The sequence below is a fragment of the Colletotrichum siamense genome (assembly GCF_013390195.1).
Source record: "Colletotrichum siamense strain Cg363 chromosome Unknown KSG_Cg363_contig01, whole genome shotgun sequence".
NCBI classification, from domain to species: domain Eukaryota; kingdom Fungi; phylum Ascomycota; class Sordariomycetes; order Glomerellales; family Glomerellaceae; genus Colletotrichum; species Colletotrichum siamense.
The window spans coordinates 914,734-930,636 of record NW_023501014.1 but is presented as its reverse complement, the minus strand read 5'-3'; the positions used below and the strand labels follow the sequence as shown (position 1 = coordinate 930,636).

At 53.1% G+C, this 15,903-nt stretch overlaps 4 protein-coding genes across 4 annotated transcripts; 3 read left to right on the top strand and 1 right to left on the bottom strand.

Moving 5' to 3' along the window:
- Nucleotides 1–486: 486 nt before the first annotated feature.
- Nucleotides 487–2,430, top strand: ausC-4 (FAD-binding monooxygenase ausC; the record flags this gene model as incomplete). The annotated part of the gene is made up of 1 exon (XM_036632086.1): nucleotides 487–2,430. One exon carries the CDS (start codon nucleotides 487–489, stop codon nucleotides 2,428–2,430), a length of 1,944 nt encoding a protein of 647 aa, XP_036501476.1.
- A 225-nt stretch (nucleotides 2,431–2,655) lies between these two features.
- Nucleotides 2,656–3,262, bottom strand: CGCS363_v000236 (uncharacterized protein; the record flags this gene model as incomplete). The annotated part of the gene is made up of 2 exons (XM_036632085.1): nucleotides 2,656–2,921; nucleotides 2,980–3,262. 2 exons carry the CDS (start codon nucleotides 3,260–3,262, stop codon nucleotides 2,656–2,658), a joined length of 549 nt encoding a protein of 182 aa, XP_036501477.1.
- Nucleotides 3,263–5,766: 2,504 nt separating this feature from the next.
- On the top strand, nucleotides 5,767–10,604 carry atnG-8 (ABC transporter atnG; the record flags this gene model as incomplete). Its single annotated transcript, XM_036632084.1, has 11 exons — nucleotides 5,767–6,735; nucleotides 6,793–7,075; nucleotides 7,126–7,359; nucleotides 7,412–8,148; nucleotides 8,203–8,365; nucleotides 8,421–8,765; nucleotides 8,815–8,938; nucleotides 8,990–9,061; nucleotides 9,114–9,164; nucleotides 9,215–9,279; nucleotides 9,328–10,604. 11 exons carry the CDS (start codon nucleotides 5,767–5,769, stop codon nucleotides 10,602–10,604), a joined length of 4,320 nt encoding a protein of 1,439 aa, XP_036501474.1.
- A 2,763-nt stretch (nucleotides 10,605–13,367) lies between these two features.
- On the top strand, nucleotides 13,368–15,644 carry CGCS363_v000234 (WSC domain-containing protein; the record flags this gene model as incomplete). The annotated part of the gene is made up of 1 exon (XM_036632083.1): nucleotides 13,368–15,644. The coding sequence occupies one exon, from the start codon at nucleotides 13,368–13,370 to the stop codon at nucleotides 15,642–15,644; it is 2,277 nt and encodes a 758-aa protein (XP_036501475.1).
- Nucleotides 15,645–15,903: the final 259 nt, after the last annotated feature.

Sequence of the window (15,903 nt, the reverse complement as noted above, 5' to 3'; positions counted from 1 at the left end):
TGGTCAAACATCGTGGCCTCCACATCGCTTGTGATGCTGCAGCTCGAATGCGACGAACGAATACGAATACGTTTCCACTGTCGATCCCAAGGGGTTCTTCATTGTTTTTTCTGTCCTGTCCACCAAGCCAACGCTCTGCCGGGCTCATGATTCATTCCGAGTTGCTCCACAGTCATGCCCACTGTTGAGTGACAATGAGCGGCCGGCCGAGTCTCTGCCATGTCGATGGCCGTGGCTCCTCCGAGCTCGAGACCCTGAGAGACACCAGACGAGACCCGCCCATGCATGAACCGCCATGAAGACCGTTTGAGGTGGGATGCCGCTTGGACGCGCTTTCATCATGATCGCATATATGTAGATCTCACACCCGATCGTTGACAGAAATGCTCCTCCCTCATCTCATCCGAAAACCACAACCGTTGAATCTCCTGAAACCCCACAACTCTCTCGGGTCGTAGGAATACTTCACCGAGCAGCTCCATCGCCATGTCCGCACCTCCAGTCCCCGCCGGCGCAACCCCTGCCGGGGCCGCCGCCGTCGACTTCATGGCCCTCAACAAGAAGTACACCGAGGAGAAGGAGAAGCGCCTCCGCGCCGACGGCAACGGCCAGTACGTCGAGCTCGAGAAGGACGAGCGCTTCCGCAAGCTCGCCGAGGACCCATGGGTCGACCACGCCAAGCTCAACGCGCAACCGCCCAACCTCAAGGACGGCGACGAGGTCAAGGTCGTCATCCTCGGCGCAGGCTTCGGCGGCCTGCTGTACGCGATCCGCTTCATCCAGGCCGGTTTGCGGGCGGAGGATATCCGCCTTGTCGACGTGGCCGGCGGGTTCGGTGGCACGTGGTACTGGAACCGCTACCCGGGCCTCATGTGCGACATTGAGAGCTACACGTACATGCCGCTGCTCGAGGAGACTGGGTATGTCCCGAAGCACAGGTACTCGTACGGCCCGGAGCTGATGGCGCACGCCGAGCGGATGGCCGAGATGTGGAACCTCACGGACAAGGGTGTGTTCCGGTCGCAGATTAGGAGTTACGAGTGGGACGACGAGGCGAAGAGGTGGGATGTGGTGGTTGAGCAGGGCCGCGGGCCCGGCGAGGAGCCTGTCGCGATGAAGGTCCGCTCGCAATTTGTGGTGTTGGCTAATGGTGTGCTGAACCACCCCAAGTTGGCGAAGAACCTGGAGGCGTTCGAGGGTGACATGTTCCACACGGCGAGATGGAACTACGGTGTCACTGGCGGGCTGGGCACAGCGCCCGAGAACCCGCAACTCACCGGTCTGGAAGGCAAGCGAGTTGGAATCATTGGCACGGGTGCGACGGCTGTTCAGGTTGTGCCGCAGCTCGCCAAGTGGGCGAAGGAGCTTTACGTTTTCCAGAGGACGCCCTCGGCTGTTGATGAGAGAGGTCAGAGGCCCACCGATCCGGAGGAGTTCAAGACGAAGATCGCGACGGGGAGGGGCTGGCAACGCAAGCGCACCGAGAACTTCAATGAGTGGATTACTGGAGGCGAGCCGGGAGAGAACCTTGTGAACGACGGCTGGACGACGCTGAAGGCGTACAAGGCCATCATTGGCGGACCTCACGACGCTCCGCTGAAGATGGAGGACATTCCTGGGCACCTCGGCAATCTGATGGCTCTGGACACGCCCAGATCCGAAAGACTTAGACAGCGTGTGGAGTCGACCGTCAAGGACAAGAAGACCGCCGAGGGTCTGAAGGCGTGGTACCCGGGCTGGTGCAAGCGCCCGACATTCCACGATGACTATCTCCCGGCTTTCAACCTTCCCCATGTTCATCTGGTTGATACCGAAGGCAAGGGTGTGGACCACGCGACCAAAGACGGCCTCGTAGTTGGAGGAACAGAGTACCCCTTGGACGTCATCGTCCTCAGCACAGGATATAGACCGCCCGGCGAGAACATGGCCGAGCCGTCGTCGCAGTCCAACATGACCATCAAGGGCCGCGGCGGCCAGCTCATCTCGGAGAAGTGGCTCACTAAGGGCCCGAGCACGCTGCACGGCGTCCTCACCAACGGTTTCCCGAACCTCTTCCTCACGGGCCCGATGCAGATGGGCGCGTCGTCCAACTTTGCCTACGTGACGGACATCGCGGCGCAGCACTCGGCGTACATCTTGGGCGAGGCGATGAGGCGGGCCGGCAAGAGCACGGACAAGGTGGTGATTGAGAGCACGGTGGAGGGCGAGGAAGGCTACGCTGCGAAGATCATGATGCACGCGGCGTGGTTCGCTGGAATCGCGACCTGCACGCCGTCGTACATCACCAACGAGGGTGAACAGACCAAGCCGGAGGACCAGATGAAGAAGATGAGGGGCGCGCCGTTCCCCACGGGCATGAACAACTATACCAAGTTCCTGGAGGAGTGGCGTGCCGAAGGGTCGCTGAAGGGAGTTGATATCACTGCATAGCGTTGGAGCATTTCGAGAGATTAGTTGAGTGAATTCGTAGTAAGAAACAAGCGATATTTTGGACACTCTTCATGGTGTGAGGCCCTTGGCTAACGACCGCAGCAGATGAGCCGAACTGTGATCTCGCCTTTCTAACAAAAGCTTGACGACGTTGAAAATCTCACATATCCACATTCTAATGAATTTAGAACTCTACTAAAGTGAAATCGACCAAAGCTCCCCCCATCAAAAGATCTTGTCCAGGATCTTCTCACCCCCATCCAAGCGATCGGCCTCTTTCCTGAGAGCATCTGCCCTGAACCTTCGGAACGCAGTCTCGATCCTCGCTCGAGCCTCAGGGTCCTTGCTGATACTTCGAGCAGCCGAGGCGGTTCCCGAGACGAACCCGAGCTCGCCGCCCAGGAACAGACTCCCAAGCCCTAGCAGCGAATAAGCCGCGATGTCGCCCGCTTTAGTCGGGGCCATCTTGTCTGTGACATCCGGGATAGGCTCTGCGCACTCGTTAGCATGACATTCACAACTTTTACATACGTGCATGCTTTGACAAACCTGTTCTTCCACTTGCAAACTGCACATGGGTGGGCTTCTCAGTGGCCCGGAACACCGCAAACATGTCCGCCCGCGCCCGTCTCAACCGGAAGGCGAGGAAGAATCCCAGCCCCAAGCCAACCACGGACCCGATCGTCGCATGGGTGCTGACTCTGGCAGCTGCACTCTTGAGGAGGTCCCGGTCTGAGTCTTTGAGGTCGTGTTCGAGATGCTTCTCGGCCAGGGCGGCAAGATCGTCTGAGGAAGGCGACTTGCGGAATGCAGCGAGGGAATCGCGAGACATGGTTGCAAATCGCTCTTTTGGGGGATTCGGGTGTTCGGGTTAGAAGAAGATGATTCGAAATTCAGCAGTGAGATAAATGGTAAGAGTTACTAAGATGTTCAGAGAGTCAAATATCGACAGTTCAGATGGCGTCTGGAATGGCATCGACAGGGGCAGCCAAGCTTTAGGTTTGGTTCGTCTTAGCGTGTGATGACGTCCTGCATACGTGATTGAACGTACACCGGAATGTGCGGAGAAAGTTCTGGATACCGGAATAGCTTCTTCGAACATCCACTACAAGATTCTTCCTTCATCTCTTCTGATAGAATTCAAGCTGTTGTCTCTGGCACCCAAACTGCTGTACCTTAGTTAGGCGTCGACACCCTCCGGCTGCAGCTGCCCGCTCACCAGTTCTTTACTGGGCCTCTGCGCTGTAGCGTCCCTCTGTGCACGCGAGCGCCAGCGCCACCGCCAAAAGATGGACTTCTTCCAACTCTCATGCTCACGCGAGCTCATCTGAGACTACTCGCCAACATGAGGAACAACTGTGCAAGATATGGCTCTTGAGAGAAAGACTTGCCCTTCGAGCCTAAACTCACAACGTTGCGCGCGACAGAGGTACACACCGCGGGGTCGCACGATGATTCTGTTGGTGCGTGGGACAGCTCAGACCCTGCGCAGTCCATAGTCCCCGCTTTTGCGATTAAAATCATCAACCATTGGAAGGGTGGCCGAGTTGGTTATGGCGCCAGGTTAAGGTCAGCTTAACATCTGTTTCCTGGTGGGGCAACCCGCGCGAGTTCGAGTCTCGTCCCTTTCATCTTTTGCATTTTTGCCGTTCAATTGGTCTTCTCTTGGTGTCATTTTTTGACATTGTGCAAGGGAAATTTTGTTCCTTTCGCATACCTTACTCAATTTAAAGCCAACAGCTGCAGTGAAGTGTCTTATAAGCAGAAAGTTGCTTAGTTACTTTTATCATAAAAGTTTAAGCATTTTCGACAATCTACCTTGCGGCATCAAGCGTGCCACCCCCGCTATGTCTTACCCCGGTGATCCCCCAGATCGTACCCGAGTGTAACGAGCCGTTGCAGGCCTTTTCTTGGCATCACCTATGAGATGAGCTGTTTTTAAATGTTGTCATTGGCCCTGCAATTAGGTTTTTTACATTTTCAGTGTCATACTTATCTTAAGGTAGTGCTTTAAGACAGCTCACCTTCGTCACACAGTAGGCCATTCTTGAAGAGAAGGCCGCTGATCGATGTTGTGATTTGATGGTTTCCTTCATCTCAACCATTGTAGTCAGGTCCTGATCCTAGTAGACACAAGATTCGTGCCATCATCTCTCCTGGTCATCAAATATAGCGGATGGGGATGATTTCATCCCCTATTAGAACGCAGCCGTCGAATGATTGCGCTGGTACTGCTGCAGTTGGTCGTCGATATCCAACGCACCGCCGATCACTAGGTTGGAACATACTCTGGTTTACAAGGAGGGCGAGCAGTAGTTGATCGAATGATCAGATCTACGGAACGCATAACTTTCCTTAACGAACGGCAACTTCACAGTTAACCCTCGGCCGGGTATTGTCATTGCCGCCGAAAAGACTCCGGAGTACATTCTCAATCTTCCAGAAGTAAGACGGAGGAATTTTAGCGGATACCCGCTCTACACAGGCGCTTTCGGCCACTGTATTAGTGCGGTATTGCTCCACTGCTTCGACAAAACAAGCTTCTTGCTCCGCCGCGACACGAGGGTCTCAATCTAACTCTAAACGAGAATAGGCGGGAACATTGTCTGCTCAGCGTTAGATTCCCGTTTACTGCGTCAAAAGTTCCCCCAAGAGACCGCTGAACAGGGATATCGCTGGCACTCTCAGGCGGTTGGTCCCTGCCGGTTCTCACTCGTCTGACACGCAGCCAACACGTAACCATGCGTGTCCCAAGTGCTTGGTTTGCGGCAGGATGAACCGCTTTCCTCACGTTCGGGTCTCGGCACGAACCACTGCTGATCTCCTTTCCAGCAGGTAGTTTGACCGCATAGCCTCAGGTCACACAGCGGATGCTAGCCGTCTCAGCGCCAACGTAAGCCGTTATTGACCTTCCTATCTGAGCTTACTATGTATTCTTCCATCTCATTCCCATTGTTATCTATTGTGTCCTGGGATTAGTTGTCGATAGTGAGCGGCCTCTTTCTCCGACAGAACTCAAACGGCAACAATCGCTTGAGACATGCGGAATAGTCCATAGTTGTGAGATATCCATACTGGACAATTCCAGCACACACTGAGTCATTTGGCCTCGTAACTATCTTTGCGTTTTGCGTTGCCGTACGGGCATCACTGCCTATCTCCGCGCGTAAGATTACGCCAGTCTCTTGGAAGTTGGAACATGCGCCGCTAACCTGCACCAAGGTGTCCCCTGCTGCCATCTCATGTGAATCGTTAAATGTTCGGCCAAGTTCGTCTGGTCTGACGGCATCCTGCTGCAGTTTGACGTTACCATCATCAATCCCACCGGCAGCAGCGATGGACAACTTCACCGCCATCGCCGACTGTGAAGGGTCCTTCGGCCCCGCTGCATCGGTGTGCAGCGACCGCTTCGACTTCACGCTGCTCTTTGAACAGTCGCTCCTCAACATCGGCCCGTCCGCCGCCCTGCTCTTGGCGCTCCCGCTCCGGCTGCAACAGCTGCTCCGCCAGCGCCGAAAGGTGCTCCGCCATCCCCTCAACGCCGCTAAGATCGTGACGTGCGTCACTTTTGGTGTGATTCAGATTGCGCTGGTGTCGCTGTGGGCTCAAGCGCCGTTCGCCAACCGCGTCTCGGTCGCTGCGGCAGTCCTCGGGGTGCTGGATGCACTCGCGCTCGGCGTGCTTAGCCATACCGAACACGTTCGATCGATCCGCCCATCGACAATCATCTGCGTTTACCTTTTCTTCTCCCTGGCATTCGATGCCGTGCAATGCCGCACGCTATGGCTTCTTCCCGGATTGCAGAAACTGGCGGCAGTCTTCACAGCCTCACTGACGGTGAAGCTGGCGATGTTCATGCTAGAGGTCCAAGGGAAGCGTAGGTTCCTCATTGCTGCGCTGCGCAACCTTAGCCCCGAGACGACGAGCGGCATCATCGGTCGCGGTTTCTTTTGGTGGCTCAACGGGTTGATGACGCGGGGGTTCAAGGCGACCCTCTCACCCGCTGCGCTCTACGATATTGATGAGGGTCTGAAATCCGAGGTGCTTCTCCAGCGCCTGCTCCAGCAGTGGGACCAGCGCAAGGGAAAGGGCAAGTATGCACTTATCAAGGCGCTCTTCAGCTCGACCAAGAAAGCCTGTATCGCCACGGCGTTCCCGAGACTGCTTCTCATTGGGTTCAAATTTGCGCAGCCGTTCCTGATCAACAGAATCATCACCTATGTCGATGGTGATAAGGGATCTGACCCCAAGTCTGTAGCTTATGGACTCATCACAGCCACCGCAATGATTTATCTTGGCACAGCTGTACGTGCAATGCTGGCTCTAAGGTGGGAAACCAATGTGCTAATGATTTGCAACTAGATTGTGAATGGATTCTATCAACATAAACTATACCGATTCATCACCATGGTTCGAGGGTCTCTCGCATCCTTTGTCCTTTCGAAGAATCTCGATGCCAACGCGGCTGCAGCCGAGGACTCATCGGCTGCTTTGACGTTGGTCAGCGCCGACGTGAGGAATATCTGCAGGTCCTTTGAGACACTCCATGAGGTCTGGGCGAACCCTGTAGAGATCGGTATTGCTATTTGGCTGTTGCAGAGACAACTTGGACTTGGAAGCGTAGGCCCGGCCATCACTATCATAGGTAAGGAGCTAAGGCAACTACAAAGTCTAGGAAATCCTGATTGTGGACAGTGTGCACAGTTGGTATGAGTAAACTTGGACAACTGATGCCGCCGGCGATGAAGCTATGGAGCGAGAACATCCAGACCCGCATCACTGTGACTTCAGAGGTCCTCGGCTCTATCAAGGAGACCAAAATGCTAGGAATGACGGAATTCCTCCAGAAGGTAATCCAGGATCTCAGAATCACTGAGCTCGTCATGGCCAAGAAGTACCGTGCCATGATTACCTACATGAATGTTCTAGGTGAGATCTCGCAGTATCTCTACACTGTGAAGCACGTAACTGACTGGAACAGGAAATTGTCCGAGCTTGGTTGGCCCCGTCGTGACCTTCGGAATCGCGCTTCTCGCGCAGAGAATCAATGCGGGAGGGTCGCTTTCTATTGCAACTGTCTTCACATCACTCTCCATCATCGATATGATTGCTGGGCCTTTGGCCCTGCTGATCTCTTCAGTGCCAAGTCTGCTTGCCTCTCTGGGAAGTTTCGAGAGAATTGAGGATTTCGTCGGTAACGACAACCTCTCACAGAGCCCCACTACTATGGAGCATTCAAGACCTACTCCTTCTGAGAGCGATGCTGGAGTTGAGATGCAGACCTTTTCAACTAAGGTGTCTTCGGATCGAGACCATATCGTTATGGTCGAAGATGGTTCTATCTCAATCAAGGCTGGAGAAACGCCCATTTTACAGAACGTCAACCTTCGCGTCCCGCCTTCAACACTGACAATTCTCATTGGTCGCGTTGGCTCTGGCAAAACAGTCTTGCTGCGAGGTCTTTTGGGCGAACTTCCCATGACCGGCTTCATCAAGACGTTGGATGGAGGCGTGGCATACTGTGCGCAGACCACATGGCTCACGACCTCAACTGTCAAAGAAAACATCATCGCCCAATCGCCACTGAACCAGGACTGGTATGACAAGGTTGTTCATGCGTGCGCCTTACTGCCAGACTTCGCGAATCTGTCAAATGGCGACGAAACTGTTGTTGGAAGCAAGGGCCAGTCTCTCAGCGGTGGTCAGAAGCAGCGTGTTGTGAGTTTCTCTTGGCGCATTTGGAAGGCATCGGGTAATCTGACGCGCTTTTAGGCTCTGGCCCGGGCGGTCTATGCGAGGAAGCCTGTTCTTGTTGTCGATGATGCGCTTAGTGGATTGGATTCCTCTACCCAAAACCATATCTGGGACAATGTGTTTGGCCAGACTGGTTTGGTTCGTCGGTTTGGAACTACCATCATTCTTGCTACTCATTCACGTAAGTAATAACTTGGTGCGGTATGTATCGTCGTTTGAGCTGACAAACCCCGTAGTGAGCTACCTGAAGTATGGTGATCATATTGTCATTCTCGGCGACGATGGCAAGATTGCCAATCAGGGGACTTTCACTGCTGTTCGACATAGCGCCTACCTCGAAACCTTGTCCATTGAGGACAACAAGCACAGCAAGAACGATGAAAGCGGCACATCCACCCCCGAAACTTCAGAGAAGAGCAAGAAACCAAAAGCACCGGAGGGGAACGACAAGGAACTGGATCTCCTGAGAAAGGCTGGAGATACGACCCTTTACTGGTACTACCTGAAGTCAATTGGTTGGCTGTACGGCTCTCTTGGGGTGCTGGGCATGTTTGGCGACTGTTTTGTCCGGGTATTTCCCCGTAAGTAGCCCCTCATCCTTCATTGGGACCGGTATTGACGGAATAACAGAGGTTTGGTTGAAGTCCTGGACCGAGAATGATGCAAAGACCGGGGGAGCAGACACCGGCATGTACTTTGGCGTTTACGCTGGCATGTCTGTCGGCGGCTTGTTTATCATTGGACTGAATATTTGGTACGATGCACTTGAAGAGCCCAAGCTTTACAAGAACTAACGAGCGTACAGGATGATGTTTGTCATGATTGTTCCCAAGTCATCTCAGAACCTGCACTGGAAATTGCTCCAGACCGTCATGAGGTGGATCGAAACAAGCCAAAGGAGGTGCAGAGTTTCCGCTGACAATTTGTAGAGCACCTTTGTCTTTCTTCCTGGTTAAAGACACAGGCGATCTACTGAATCGGTAGGGTCTCCTTCGCATCCTCGATGCCCTCCAACACTGACATGTAGAAGATTCAGTCAAGACCTCTCCCATATTGACCGAGACCTCCCAACCGCATTATTCATGACTTCCATCGGTAAGTGTCAAGCCTCATCAGGAATCACAGCATTTTAACAAGGCGAAGCGGTTCTGGACTGTCTTGCCGGATTGGTTCTCATCATGATCGGTGCCAAGTACCTCGCGGCCGTGATCCCTGTCCTACTGGTCGCTCTTTACTGCTTGCAGGCCTTCTACCTGAGAACCTCTCGACAGATGAGATTCCTCGACCTTCAGGCTCAGGCACCACTACTGACCAAACTGGTCGAGACGATTGATGGTATCTCTACTATCCGGGCATTCGGCTGGCAGGGTGCATTCCGCGACTCATCACTCCACCTCCTGGATCAGTCTCAGCGGCCTTACTACCTTCTGTTCTGCATCCAGCGATGGCTTACTCTGGTTCTCGATATCCTTGTTGGCGCCATCGCGGTTCTTCTCGTCTCGCTAGCAATGACCATCCCGGAATCAACCAGCACTGGTGCAATCGCTATTGCGCTTTACAATGTGCTTAATTTCAATTCGTCACTCGCCACTCTCATCACCTCTTGGACGGAGCTTGAGACGTCTCTGGGTGCCATCTCAAGACTGAGAACCTTTGAATCCAAAACCCCTGTTGAGCCATCCCCTTCACCAGAGGAGCAAGCACCTCTCCCGCCTAATTGGCCTTCCGAGGGTCGACTTGAGATCAACAACATCACAGCATCTTATTCCCCGGACACGAGGCCAGTGCTGCAGGACGTTTCACTCACTCTACAGCCAGGCGACAAGGCCGCAATCTGTGGTCGCACTGGGAGCGGCAAGTCAACACTGACCCTCACCATATTCAGACTCTTGGGTTTGGACTCAGGCTCAATCGTAATCGACGGCATCGACATCTCCCAGGTGCCGAACAACGTCCTTCGGCGTCGTCTCATCGCCATTCCCCAGGAACCTTTGCTCTTCCCCGGAACGCTGCGCACCAATCTCTTCCCCCGCACCGAGGGTCTCGGCGCCGATGAGATCCCCTCAGATGAAGCCCTTATCTCTGCCCTCACAAAGGTGTCTTTGTGGTCAGCCATCTCCCTCAGCGGCGGCCTAGACACCGACGTCTCCAACTTGACCTTGTCGAAGGGCCAGAAGCAGCTGCTCTGTCTCGCACGTGCCATCGTTCGCAAGCATTCAAGCAAGATTCTCGTTCTCGATGAAGCGACGAGCGCCGTTGACCAGGAGACAGAGGAGATGATGGCTAAGATAATTGAGACCGAGTTTGCATCTCACACTGTGGTATCTATAGTTCATAGGCCACAGGCGCTGCGGGGATTGCATATGGTGGTGACCCTCCAAGATGGCAAAATCCTGAAGATCGGCCCTCCTGAGCTGTGACAGAGCACTTGGCTTTTTCATTTATCCACAACCTTTCATAGACTTTCGGACGTACTGCACCTAAATATATTAATGGATAGTTTGTTTGCTTACGGGGCTAGTTCCGAAACTTCCGTGTGCACGATTAATGAATTCGGCATGCTGATCTTCAGCCAGAACCGGACAGTCAAGTGGAACCAGGAGTCTTTGAGTTGCATCTGCATTTCCATAGTTCGTGTTTCCTTTTCCCATAAGATCATGTTCCGAGAGTGATGTGACACGAGCAAAATAACTCAGTCTCTATTCTCACGGGACTTCCGGATGTGGGCGTCAGTCCCAGCAAGTGTGGAGAGCGCAGGAGGCCTTGTACTACACATGAGCTGCTGTCATCAGTGGAACGGTCAAGAAACTGAGTCGAGCGCATCTTCTAAGTTCTTCCCGTAATAAATCCTGTCCAGGTTTGTAAACAATAGTCCTTCTCGATGCCATATCAATGCAAATGCGTCAGATTGACTACTTCTCGAACGGCAAGTTTGAAGAGTACTAGTTTGTTTGCGTAGCATATTGCTATCCGCTTCACGTACTCCGCGGAACTCAGGCGCTGTGATCCGGAGCGGTCCCGGGTGATCTGGAGTGATCCGGGGTTGGCAGGGGGGTGTGACACACCGGGAATACCGACACAACTAACTCAAAGCTTATCGTTGGTGACGGCTTGCGACTTGTCTCAAGTTTTACAGACGAACCGGATTCGACGTACGAGCTGAAGAGGTCCAGCAAACTGGAACTCAACATCCCAGACACGATGCAGATCCGACACCGAAACTGGTATTTACCATTGCCAGAGGCTGGTGGGTACCGCCCAGGACGTTACGCGTCTAAGTTGGCCTTTAAACTCTAAATTCACAGACTCAGACGGGGCCTTTTCATTAGTGTAGTTCACAAGCGCCCGTAGTATGGAGCGTGCTGTTGGTGTCAGATTGACATGTTGGCGTTGAACGTGTTGCCGTGCCGTGCTGTGCCGTTAGGAGGAATTTGATTTGGAAAGCTCCTGTCAATAGCAGTGAACAGGTCCTCCCAAATCGACGTGAGATACATACAATCTTTCATCCCATGATCAAACATTCTAGAAGGTGTACAGAAATAGTTCAGCTGTAAGCACCAACACCTTGGTAAGAAATCGTTTGATCGCCCTTCAAACACGAGTGCTATGCATAAGGCTGCCGTGGTGCTTGGCATATTGGCCACTGTCGGTGAGCTCCGTGGCGCAGCTTCCAACCCGGCGGACGGATTTCAAGGAGGCGAGTCAGCACCGATTTCACACTCAACACTTCTCCAGGCGCCGTAGCGACATCTTCGTAAAGCGAAACTTACGAAATATGCCGTGTACAACGGTGATATTTTGAAACGGGCGTAAGACGCTACCCCAGTTGTATTGATACTGTCGGACTCAATACCCGTCAATGTCAACAACGCCTTGATGTAAAAATGTGAGTATAAATGGCATGACAAGAACTGCGTTCGTCGCAACTCTTCTGTCCTGTCATCACAACATCTCATCCCATCATTGCAACATCCCACCGGGTCTATCACACAACTTTATTCCATAATCTACACCACAACACAAACGTTGAACGTTTATCAAATACCATCAACATGCGTTTCCAATTCGTTTTCGCTCTTCTGGCCACCTACGCTGCCTCTGTCATGGCTGGTGCCTGCGAGGACTGCCAGAGGACTTGCCCCAAGCCTAGTGAGGATGAGTGCAGTAAGCCAACATCCGCGATTGTCAGATGAATAATAACTGATCAGTGCGTTTCTGTAGACACTCTTTGCGCTCCCATCTGCAACGGCAAGCGATTCGTCGCATAAGTAGCGCTGTGCGTATGATTTTGGGGGCGTTGGACGGAAGATAGTACACAAGCAAATACATATATCTTACTTCCAAACTGGACCGTTGGTGACCCATGGTGTTGTGAAGACTATTGCGATTTTATCAGGCGCTTGGCAGGCGAATAATGATTGCATGCGCAACTATGCAAACGAGAAAGCGACCAATTCATCGTGTTGGTCTGGTCATATAGAATCAGGTTGCTCTGGGAGATTCACTGGCTTGGATTGCACTGGTCACGGTTCAGGAAGTAATAGTCCCCGGTTTGACGATCAATTGCCGGGGGTCAAAACAATGACGCTGGCTTCGACGCCAAGATGTTGTGGCAACTGATGAGAGCTGAAAGGTAAACTACCGGAGGCCTTTCAACAGAAGAGGACCGTGGAGATAACCATGAGAAATGGTTCACTCCAATTCAACTCCTAGCTTGATCAGCTGAATAAAGTGTGGCTTCAGAACCTAATGTGTGCTGCCCCTATTCTAGCCTGGATTAGGCCCAAACCCCTCCGCACCGGAAAAGAGGCGTCGCTTTTGCTCCTGGGAGCCGTTCGGCTGGCTGTTAGCGCAAAGAGCTACCAGATGGTTGGGTCAGAAAGGCAAAAGCCGTCATCGTGACTATTGGAGCTAGAGTCAAAACAAGCTTATTCTAATAAACTACTCGGGTACCCTGAATCTCACTGTCACTTCTCCAAGCAATTGTTACAATTCAAAATGCAATCCATCTGCCGGTATATGAGCTCTATCAAGCGCTGTCGCTTCCCTTTACTTGTCCCAGATCATTGCATTGCAAGCTTCCAGCCCGATCTAGTTTGAGGTTCCATCGTTCTCTCCCTCTTTTACAATTATTCAACTCTGTTTCTGCCATCCCAATCTCTTCCGCACTCAGAGGATCGATCATGGGCCAAAGTTATAGCTATCAATCATGCTATACGGACTTGATCCATGGACAGCGCACGCTGGGAGCCGCTACCTTGGTCGCCAATGACATGACCATCGAAAAGTGCAGCAGCTTCTGCTCCAACTACAAATACTTCGGAGTCGAGTACGCAAAGGAATGCTGGTGCGGCAACACCATTCAGGAAAACCAAGTTGTCGCAGTTTCAACAGAATGCAGTTGGCCTTGCAGCGGCTCATCCTCTCAGACCTGCGGTGCTGCCAGCCGCATCAGCCTCTACGAGCGTTGGTTGTACTTCCCTGCCACCCACGCGACCCTTTCCGACACACCTTATGTTGGCTGTTTCGCCGATGGCAACACCCGCGTGCTTCCCAGCAAGCAATTCACCTCCGACTCCATGACAGCAGCAGCATGCGCTGCCAACTGCGCCGGATACACCTACTTCGGCACACAATGGTCGCGGGAATGCTGGTGCGGCAATACCCTGCCGACTGTCAGCGCTCCGGATGCGGACTGTTCAATGACTTGCACTGGATCCAGCTCCGAGACCTGTGGAGGCAGCTTGAGGCTGAGCGTCTACGGACCTAATACCAAAGCCGTATACAATCCTGGAAGCACTTCCAACACGGGCACTACCACATCTCCTGCTACCGTGTCCAACTTCGCCTACCAGGGTTGCTACACCGACAATGTACCCCAACGTGTACTATCAGGGGCAGTCAAGTTTGATGGCGCCATGACCCTCGAGATGTGTGCCTCTTTCTGCAGCTCCTCGAACTACGGAGTCTTCGGCGTCGAGTACTCTGGGGAGTGCTACTGCGGAAACTCCTTGGACGCCGCCAGCAAGAAGGTGGCCGAGACTGAGTGCACTATGAAGTGCATGGGTAACAACGCCGAGCTATGCGGCGACGGAAATCGTCTCAATGTCTTTGCTCTTCCCTCCGGATCCATCACAGCTACCTCCAACCCAACTGGCAGCACAAACGGTTTCTGGTATCAGTCATGCTGGAACGACAACATTAACGGCCGTTCTTTGAAGGAGAACATCTTGTTTGCCGACGACATGACGGTCGAGAAATGCTCAAATTTCTGCAAGAGTTATCATTACTTTGGTCTCGAGTATGGCGGCGAGTGCTATTGCGGCAATACTCTCGGAGGCACGAAGGCTCCAGAGGCAGACTGCAGTCAACATTGCAAGGGAGATGGTACGCAGTTCTGCGGGAACGGCAACAGACTCAGTTTGTACAGCATCAACCCGCCCGCCGGAACCTGCAACGCAAACTTCCACGGAGATTTGACTTCATTCTCTGTGTCGATCGGGACCGACAACGACTTGAAGCCCTGGGTCCACGAGACGGGTGGTGCTGCCATCTCCTACGTCACCGGGGACCAGAACGCGCTCTCGTATCAGGCCGCATTTGGGGCTTCGATGAGCAGCTCCGATAACCTTTGGCAAGCCTTCAATGTCATACAAGGGGCCGTATACGAGGTCTCTGTCAGATTCAAGGTTGGCGGCTCCCTCGGCAGCATTTCGGCTTCTCTGCAGGTTGGGAATCCAGGTGTCGGCCTCAGCGACGTGGCAAGCGATACACAGATCGTCCTCGCCAATACTGCCAGCTCAAACGACGGTGTTTGGCAGACCATGAAGGTGACGTTCACGCCTCGTTTCAATGTTGCGAAAGTGTATCTCAAGGCTTCCATGGCTTCCGGTGCGGGCAGCTCGTCATATGTCGTATGGGACAGCGTCACATTCAAGCAAATATCCGCTTCGACATACAGCGCTGCCTCTACCAACGGACAGATGTTCGTCGACTACCGATCGGGGGTAGTACAGTATGCTTCCTGGGTCAGCCCGGGAACTGACGACATAGTTGCACCCGCGGCAACAAAGCCTACGATCAAGGAGATGGCCACCTCCGGGTACAACAACGCCGCTGGATCGCGCCACGTTTACATGGGAAGCTCCAATGATGCACCTGCGACCGGACCAGCTTGGCGTTTGGCAGGTCTCTTGAGCGGGAACCCGACAGCGAAGTCCGTGATGCGGACTCATTTCAGGTCAACTAACAGCAACAACTGTTTCATGCAGATGCTGAGTCTCGGTCAACTTATTGGCATCATGATGCTTGATGGCTGCCCCGGTCAGTGGCAGACATTCGAGTCGGTTCCATTCTATCCTGCTGAGGATCGTTGGTGGCAAATGTCTATCGAATGCTACAATCAGGGCCACGATGCGTCGGCCTGGGTGGATAGTGTCGAACTTCGCCCATCTTCATAATTGAATCTCTTGCGCGAGTCTGCGGATGGCGGTAGTATTAGTGGCATTAGGATAATATTATGTTGTAATACGACAATTTCTCTTCTGACTGATACGTCCTCAAATCCACTCCTCTCTAGTAATAGAATGCTAACCCATTTTGTGCCTATGCGAGCGGAAGTTCTTCGTATTTCCTGCTTCTATATGCTAAAATCTCTATACGGGAAATATGATCGATCGAAAACCGCCGGAACTCCGCCAATTGATACGTCTTCAGGCG